General features: G+C 37.8%; 1 protein-coding gene across 1 annotated transcript; it reads left to right on the top strand.

Annotated features, from left to right (window-relative positions):
- Positions 1-955: 955 nt before the first annotated feature.
- On the top strand, positions 956-6,645 carry Cfl2 (cofilin 2). The gene is made up of 4 exons (XM_076850185.2): positions 956-1,094; positions 2,134-2,441; positions 2,580-2,656; positions 2,737-6,645. Exons 1-4 carry the CDS (start codon positions 1,092-1,094, stop codon positions 2,847-2,849), a joined length of 501 nt encoding a protein of 166 aa, XP_076706300.1. The 5' UTR covers positions 956-1,091; the 3' UTR covers positions 2,850-6,645.
- Positions 6,646-9,558: the final 2,913 nt, after the last annotated feature.

The raw sequence follows: 9,558 nt of genomic DNA, 5'->3' as shown, positions 1-9,558 counted from the left end.
ATTTTACAAATAAAGTGAGGCAAAAATGGTAAAGATTTAGGAGAAAAGGTAGCACCTGCTTTTCATTATAATCGTTAAACATAGTGTTTAATTTGTAACGCGTTCATTATAAACTCATAGTGTTAAATTTTATGAAAATTTCCTCAAGATATAAAGTGACAACTTTTCTATGATAAATAAGATGTATTTGAGAATCCGTCTCGTCTCAACCGGGCAGGCTTTTTTAGAAGGGATTCTGATTGCCAAGAGGGAGGAATCTCCACTCCTGGGTTCATTTACCTAATGTCAGCCGTCATAAACTGAGGTATCAGAAGACTCCTAACAGCGAGTACAACCCGCTTCCTAGGAATCTAATACAGAAAAGGATATCACCAAGGAATGCTGCTACCTATCACTGTTATTTCGACTACAGAATTTTGAAGTTATTTTTCGCGGTTGCCTATTATCTGGTTTTTGCAGAGTACGTCAATCAAGTGGGAGTAACCCCTTTTAGTGTTTACCCTCATTTAGTAAGGAAAGGGTTATAAACAGTTTACACAGTTTGGTAGGGTTCCAAAAAGACTCGAAACGTTCAGATTCGGCCCGTTGGGGTGGAAACCAAGGGCGAAGGAACGAAAGACACCTCCGCGGGCAGTTCTTCACACACACACGACCCCAGCAGCAGCGCCCCGCGGAGGCAGGGTGGAAACGCCCCTCTGGGAGTCGGGCGCTTTCTCCAGCCGGCCGATGGGCGGTGCCCGATGGCTGAAGGCGACTCTGCCAGGCCCCTGGGCTCGCGTCACCGCCCCGCAGCGGCCCGGGCCTGCTGGGTTCGCTCTCCGGGGTCAGACGGAGGACGCGGGCGGGCTGGGGGCCCCCCCGGCTGCGGGGCGGAACGGCCTGGGAGCGGGGCGGCGCCGGCGGGGGACGGGGCGTGCCCACGTGACCGCCCCGCCCGCCTCCTGCGGCCCGCCAGCCCCGCCGCCTCCCCGGGGCTGCAGCTCCCGGCGTGCCCCGCACTCGCAGCCGCCTGCCTGCCCGCCTGCCCCTCCTTCTCCTCCTCCCAGATCCACGGAGCCGGAGCAGCTGCCGCAGTCACAGCCGCGGGCACTATGGTAAGGCGGGCGCGCCGGCCGGGAGACTGGGGCGCAGCAAGGAAGCCCCCCAGAGCGGCCCCGCACGACCCGGGGAATGGGGCCGCCATTTTAACCAGTTTTTGGCCTCCGAGGTGGGCGCTCCTGCGCTGTAGCCCCGCAGCAGACCCGCTGCTCTCAGCCGGCCGGCCTGCCCTCCGCAGTCAGGCCCAGCCCTGCTGCTGTCGGGATTCTTGAGGGCGGGGAGGGCCCGGGAGTGCGCGCGGGGGTGGGGGTGGGGTCGGGGCCGTGCTGCCCGGGCTGCAGGAGGGTGCAGCCCCCCAGGTGCCGCGTTTGCCCTTCGCTTCCTAATTTTTCCTAACACGCGCGCTCTAAAATTGGTATGTGATTTGCAGGCTTCGGGTCAGGGTCTAGATGGCCTGTAATAAAACTCTTAAGGGAAGACTGTAAAGGTGGGAAAACTGTTTTTTTTTTTTTTTTTTTTTTTTTTTTTTAATGCTTTCTCGTGGTAAAAAAGCTTCTACATTGGACTTTTTAGTTTTGACGTGTCTGCCTTTGAGCTGTGGGGCAATTATGTTGTAGCCGTAGGCGGTTGGAGTTTACACTTGATTCCCTTTCCTTATGAGGAAACGACAGTGGCTAGGATGACTTTAAAGAAAAAAAATAGTAGAAGCATTAACTGAAATCCAAAAGTGTTTTTTTAAAGGCCTGCAGAGTTGACACAATACAGAAGGTATTTTTGCCGCTGCTCCCGAAGCTCTGACATCACCCAATGAAATAGGAAACATTTCAGGGATGGGACAACTTGTATTTGTCCCTTTTGCTCCACCTTCCATTTGCTTTCTCTGGACACCTTTAAAAAGGATGAATGGGCAGGATGAGTTTGAGTCTTTAGATGTATCATGTACTAAATCTTTAAAATGAAATTAATCTGTTTGGACTGCTTGCATCCTTCAGTGCAATTTTTAAAGTCCAAACTAAATTGAATCCTCTGTAGGCAGACAATTTTGTTTAAATCCAGAATGCTTGTTCTGAATTACCATTCTTTGTTTATTTTCAGGCATCTGGAGTTACAGTGAATGATGAAGTCATCAAAGTTTTTAATGATATGAAAGTAAGGAAGTCTTCTACACAAGAGGAGATCAAAAAAAGAAAGAAAGCAGTTCTCTTCTGTTTAAGCGATGACAAAAGACAAATAATTGTAGAGGAAGCAAAGCAGATCTTGGTGGGTGACATTGGTGATACTGTAGAGGACCCCTACACATCTTTTGTGAAGTTGCTACCTCTGAATGATTGCCGATATGCTTTGTACGATGCCACATACGAAACAAAAGAGTCTAAGAAAGAAGACCTAGTATTTATATTCTGGTGTGTAAAAACAAAAGAAAAAAGTACTTTTAAAATGCAAGGATAATTATTATCATAGTCAGTTTTGCCTTTGTTCTTCTTATAAGTGAGATTCAACAATTGTTTTTTTTTTGTTGTTTTTTTTTTTTGTTTTCCTAGGGCTCCTGAAAGTGCACCCTTAAAAAGCAAGATGATTTATGCTAGCTCTAAAGATGCCATTAAAAAGAAATTCACAGGTACAAATATTGACTATTTTGTGTAGAGAAATTACTCTTTTCTAAGTATAATAAGATAATGGAATATTTTTTCTTTTTAGGTATTAAACACGAGTGGCAAGTAAATGGCTTGGATGATATTAAGGACCGATCAACACTTGGAGAGAAATTGGGAGGCAATGTAGTAGTTTCACTTGAAGGAAAACCATTATAAAATGACCATCAAGTGCCATCTGGATCTTAAGGGGTTTCATTTCTCCAGCTCAGTCCATTGGAATAGCATTAGGTGTTTTTTCATTTTTTTTTTTCTTCCCTTTCCTCTGGGCCCTTCCAACACAGTGAATGAAGGAGATATCATTCATTTAAGCAGCCTGTCAGTGATTGCCATTAGACTCTTCAATATGGTTATTTTTATGTAGAAGGAATGCCTTCCTGTCTTTATTTTAGCCAAAACAACTGGTTATATGCCTCCTTTGCAGCAAGCACTACAATGAATGTGATTGTCAATGTGAATAGTCTAGAATACTGCAAAGGGTAAGCAGATTGAATGCCTTGAAAGTATTATCCACTGGTCAGATGGTGAACTTTTTTCAGTATTATTATAGTTGCACTTGATTGTAGTTCTGTGAGGCGCTGGAGCATTCATACACCTCACCTGCCTTGGCAAGCCTTCTTTTGTGACATGGCAGCACGAATATAACACTATGCATTAAAAGCACTTTTTAAAAAAAAAAAAATGAGTTTAATCCCCCCAAAGGAATGCCAATTAAGTTTCATTAACTGTGTCATCAATTTATCCTAGTACCTCAGTGTTCATTCCTATTACCTACATATCTTCTTAAAAGAAATATCTGTTATTAATACCTTTTTGTTTTCCATTGAGTGTACACTACTGAATTAAGTGTAGGAGTTTTATGTTTACCATGTGAGTCTTGCAACACTAAAGATATTTTGAATATCAGTCATGATGGCAATTTCTGTATAAAAGAGCCTTAAATGGAACATTGTTTTGAGATCAAACTCCCCATCCTCACAAAAATGGCCACGTTGCAATAAAAATTGTGGCATGTTACAGAACGTTGCCTTGTTTTCCTTGGAAATTTTGCAAAATGTTACGTAGAACCACTTTTAGGGTAAACAGCTATAAATTTCTGCACTGCTCATTTGAGAACTTTTTTTGTACAACATTCATGCATGATATTTTCCAGATTTGTTGGATTTCTTTGGTTTAAACAATATTCTATCCTTAAAGACACCTAATATAAAACACCATTAGTAAAGAGTGGTACTTTTTTAAACATGTTTATTTATTACTTTATGTGTTAATATGGAGAGCAGTTTTTTTGTTTTTTGGCTTTTGGTTTTGTTTTTTGCACTTCGACATAAATATCCTCAATATCTCATTTGTTCTCCAGTTGTTTTTTTATTCACATTTACACTTAGAAATAATTGAGTAGAAGCAGCAGGAAATTTTTGTTGTTTATTGGGTCAAAATAATAATTTGTTAAATGGCCTTCAAAAGTTTAATGCTTCTGATATTTAGAAATATTCATTTTCACTACTGTAATAGAATTAGAAAAGAATTGATAGTCTTAAACATTATTGGTGGGATTTGGCGGTGGTCCAGATTGCTCTCCTTATAGAGAATTTGATCTACTCAGTGTGAGCAGTTTGCTGTTAGCCAGAGCTATTTATGGCAAACACATGCTTTTGTATCTTGTCATAGTTATCCACAAATGGCAAAACTGGACTTGATTCTACTGGTATGCAAAATAGGCATGCTAGTAAGCAGTGAGTTGTGGCTCAGAACTTAAGTCCATGTTTCTGAAGAATGCTTTTGTCAGAAAAAACATGAAAATATCCCTTTTTAAACATTTTTTGAAAGTATTTAGAAGTAATTTGAGTTTAATTAGGGTTTTTTTCATATTTTAAAAGTTTTTAGATAAGAACATTAAAAAGAGTATATGTCTAGACTTCTATTTAAAACTGTATGAATGGCTTGGGATCTTTTTTTCGCACTGAGCAGTTTTATTTCAGGTTTCCAACTGTCCATGTGAGTTGTCTTAGACAGTTTGATGACTTTTTGGAAAGGCCAAATTTTTAATAATCAAAGCAGGAGATTACTAATATATACTAAACCCTATGTGTAACATACTTGCACCATGGTCTTTTTCATTATTTCCTCATTCTTCTAGAAAATAAGGGATTTCTTAAAAAACAAATCAGTTATCAGAGTATCTTTGATCTTTATAACTAATTCCTTGACTTCCTTATATGCTCTTTAATAATTTCAGAGATTAAATGACTTTAAACTACAATATTTTGATTTGTTAGATTGACAAAATAGATATTAACATAGTTCTTTTTTTTATATATATGTATGTATATATATATATATATATATATATATATATATATATATATATATTAGTTTTAGCTGGACATAATATCTTTATTTTTATGTGGTGCTGAGTATCAAACCCAGTGTTTCACACATGCTAGGCAAGCGCTTTCCTGCTGAGCCACAACTCCAACCATAGTTAAGTTCATCTTTGAAATACATCTTTGTGCACAGAGCTAAAAATAATGATATCATTAATAGTAGATCACATGTTGAGACTAATTTGGCATTTGAAATGATCATTTTTATTTTATAATCATTTATAATGAAACAATGTTCCAGTTAGCTTTAAAATATATACGGTGCTAATTAGTAAAATATATTAAAGACAGTATTTTACTGCTAGTTTGCAAAATTATAAGTGTTTAAAAAATAAAATACATGAAAATATTTAAAGCTGTTAAGATGTGTTTACTTACACTTTGGAATATTAAAAGGTAAAAAATTAAGAGCAAAGAGGCACCATTATCTGTAGTCTTGATTTCAGGATTTTAGTTGATGAACTTTTTCATGTAGAGATATATTTTCTTTGAAAACTGAATGTTGAGGCAATTTTAGCATTTTCAGACAAATAGGAGCAGTTGGCATTTGTCCCAAACTGGCTGTCAGCTGTCGTTTTCCATCATTATCTAAAATAGTGTGACCGCCGTTGTGTATTTAATGTGCCTTTATACTAGATTAGAAGAAAAGCCTCTTAGTAGTTTTGAGTTTCTCTGATATACATCCTTTGTAGCAGCTAATTTATGGAATCCAACAAATGGATTTTGGGAGAAAATTCTTTTAAAAACTGTTCTCTTGTTAAGGAAAGATCTCAGCAATGGTAAATCATTGAGGGGTTTGACACACTTTTCGCCAGGTTTTCCTCTTTTATAAAATCATGTTCTGTTCTTATTTTTGTTTGTAATGGTAGTTGGAGATAAAAAAAATGTGAATTTTCACTTTTTTATGAAAATATTAACACTACTAGAGATGTACAGGCAGGCTCCACTGAATATTGCTTTTCAGACAACGTAAGTTTAGAGATATTGTATCTTAGGAAGTAAAGAAATCAGGTTCTTTTCTATGCTCTGAAACATCCAAATAATTGCTTGCTTTCTGTGTACAATTGGAACTTAACCCTCCAATCCAGTTTCCCCTCAGTGCAACTGAGCAAATTAATCTCTCTGACCCTTAGTTTTTTAAATTAATAACATGGGAATGATAATGTCTTTACTGTATCTGGTTGCTGAGTCAAATATAAAAATGCTTTTTGGAAATAGGAAAGTGCTATGTAACTGTAATAATTTGTTTAAACCATGTACCCTTAATAAGTGTAATCAAATAGATGAAAGAACTATGTTAAAAATAACATATCATTGAGCCTCTATTTTTATAACTTCCATTTAATTACATGAAGACTGATTGGCTGATACATAGCATCTTTTTCAGAAGTATAAAATGTATTGTTAGCTCAGAATTACAGCTTCTGGATTGATGTCCATGGCTACTTTTTTTTTTCCCATGACTGCTTTTAATCTTTTTAGTGTAATTTTCTTTCTTACGTGTGAATAGACAGATAATGGTCTTTTTCCCAAAATAATTTTGAAGTAAAGAGAAAGCTAGAAAGCTATGGAATATTTGTCATAAATGTATGATCCAGGTTGTTGAAATAGCATAACTTTTTTTTTTTTTTTAATGTTTTTTGTTACTGGGAATTGAACCCAGGGGCCCTTTACCACTGAGCTATAATCCAACCCTTTTTATTTTTTCAGACAGAATCATGCTAAGTTTCTGAGGTTCTTTCTAAGTTGCTGAGACTAGCCTCAAGTTTGGGGTCCTATCTCAGTCCTTTGAGTCATTGGGATTACAGGTGTGTGCCTGTGTCCAGCTGAGTTTTTTGTTTTCTTTAGAAAGTTCATGCCCATGAAATCGGAACTATTTTTATGTTTTCAAGATTTTTTGAATGTTTCAGTATTGTAAATTTATAGAATTGTGAAAAATAAGGATTATATATATACATGTTCCAGAAAGCTAAGATCTCATGCCTGTAATCCCAGCTACTTGGGTGGCTGAGGTAGGAGGATCACAAGTTCAAGGCTAGCCTAGTCAACTTGGTGAGACCCTGTCTCAAAATAAAAGGGCTGGGGATGTAGCTCAGAGGGAGTGCTTACCTAGCATCTGCAAAGGCTTGGGTTTGATCCCCAGTACTATATTTTTTGGAAATGAAAAAAACATCTCTCTTAATCCTTTTCCAAAAACTTGGATATATCCCTTCCCATGTTCCTCTACCCGTTTTTCTAGAAAGATTACTGTATTTATAGTGGTTAGGTACTAGGACTTTGATATCAAAGACTGCTTGGGTTATCCCATGCACACCATTAACACTAGTTGATCTTAGGCAAATCATTTAACATCTGAAAGCCTTAATTGTTCCATCTTTAAAATGGAGATAATTGTGCCCCCTATAATAGAATTGTGAGAATAAATGAAGGCACTTGTAATACTTCCTGGCACATAGTAAGTGCTCAGTAGAATGGTGCTAAAATTTTGATCCAGTCATGTGAAAGAGCTATTATGTCATGACAGCAAGCTTAAGATAGGCCAATCCCAAGCAAATTAGGAATTGTGGTCATCATATCAAAAAGGAACCAGGCGCAGTGGCATACACCTGTAATTCCTGTAGCTCAGGAGGCTGAGGCAGGAGGATTGTGAGTTCAAAGCCAGCCTTAGTAATTTAGTGAAGCCCTAAGCAACTCAGTGAGACCCTGTCTCTAAGTAAAAAGGGCTAAGTGCCCCTGGGTTTATTCCCCAGTACTCAAAAAAAAAAAAAAAAAGAATAGGCTGATATTAAAATGTAATAGTTTATTTGTAATGAGCTGCTTTGAAGACTCAAAGTCAGCATTTATTTATTTCAATTATATAAACCCATGAAGTATATTAAGTACAGTAATTAACCTCGGAAGAATTGCCTTATTGACTTTGCCTTTTTATAGCTTTCTTTGGGATTTTGATACTGGTAAACTGTCAGATACTATATTTTGCTGTTGTGGTATGCTCTCTGTAGCACTTGCTAATTGTTGCTTTAGGACCTTATGGACTAGGAAAACCGGGTTCATTATAACTGTATAAGAAAGTGAATAGATTGAGAAGTGAAGGATTGAGAGCAAAATGCTGGAGCATTTTTTATTATTATTATTATTTATTTGCCCATTTAAAGAACTGTGGTGTGCTTTTTAGGGTCTTGGTTTTAATTTTTTTTTACAAGTAAGGTTTATAAAATAGCTGAGATTTACATAAATACTATATCCCACTGAGGTGTATCTAAAATATCATTAAGGAAGTTGTATTTGCCTTTGTAGCTGTATCAGTAAAAAGACACAAGAAATTTATTTCATTATTGAGAGAAGGAAGGTTTAATATTTGCAGAGCTACGAATTGAACCCAGGGCTTTATACATGCTAGACAAGCACTACTGCTGAACTATACCCCCAGCCCTAAGGAAGTTATATTCTCAATAATTTTTTTATATTATTGAAGCAAGTAAATAAGATACAAAAACTGAGAAGAAAGTAATCTAAAAATGTAGCCAGGCTCTATAGCACCTACTTTAATCCCAGCGACTCTGGAGGCTGACAGGAGGATTGGTAGTTCGAGACTAGCCTTAGAGGTTGAATGAGACCCTAAGCAACCTAGCAAGATCCTGTCTCAAAAAATAAAGAAAGGGTGGGTGATATAGCTTGGTGGTAAAGCAACCCTGGGTTCAGTCCCCAGTAACACCCCCACAAAAAAAAAAAAAAAAAGTGCCAGCAGGGCGTAGTAGCACACATCTACACATATCTGCTACTCAGGAGGGAGGCAGGAGGGTTTCTGGAGTTTTAAGCCCAGCCTGGGCAACATATATCAATCTCAAAAAATAAATAAAATGTCAATTGACTAGAGTTTATTTGATTTTTCTTGCATGTACCCTAGACATGCTTACTAGGAAGTAGCTCTGGTTACTTTTCATCTAGACACTTTATCCACTACGTTCTTTTTTTTTTTTTTTTTTTTTTTTTTGAGAGAGAGAGAGAGAGAATTTTTTAATATTTATTTATTTTTTAGTTCTCGGCGGACACAACATCTTTGTTTGTATGTGGTGCTGAGGATCGAACCTGGGCCGCACACATGCCAGGCAGCGTGCTACCGCTTGAGCCACATCCCTAGCCCTCCACTACATTCTTGACCTTGTCAATTACTTTGGTAATGTGTAAACAACAATTTAGTTCATTTGACAAAACAAAAATTTGGAACCAATTTTTATTCAGAACTTTTTCCACAGAAATGAAAAACACTTAATATTGTGGCACAGTTTCTCTTATGTGTTCTCACTGGTGGAATTTCAAATATTTCCCTTGGGAAGTTGATAGTTACTGAGTGAATTACAAAATTCCTGGGCATATAGCCCAAACCTTCCTAATATGTATTCTTAGGAGTTGAAGGGGCCTGGGTGTTTTTTTTTTTTTTTTTTTTTTTTTATTAACAGCACATTATATCACCAGATAGA

This window comes from Callospermophilus lateralis, chromosome 3 (assembly GCF_048772815.1).
Source record: "Callospermophilus lateralis isolate mCalLat2 chromosome 3, mCalLat2.hap1, whole genome shotgun sequence".
Lineage (NCBI taxonomy): Eukaryota > Metazoa > Chordata > Mammalia > Rodentia > Sciuridae > Callospermophilus > Callospermophilus lateralis.
The sequence above is the reverse complement of the archived record's forward strand: the minus strand, read 5'-3'. Positions and strand labels throughout refer to the sequence as shown.

Bases quoted from the DNA above. Each gene is read 5' to 3' on its own strand.
- Cfl2 (XM_076850185.2), top strand. The intron at 2,442-2,579 runs GTGTGTAAAAAC...TTGTTTTCCTAG, and splicing joins GACCTAGTATTTATATTCTG to GGCTCCTGAAAGTGCACCCT. The intron at 2,657-2,736 runs GTACAAATATTG...TTTTCTTTTTAG, and splicing joins CATTAAAAAGAAATTCACAG to GTATTAAACACGAGTGGCAA.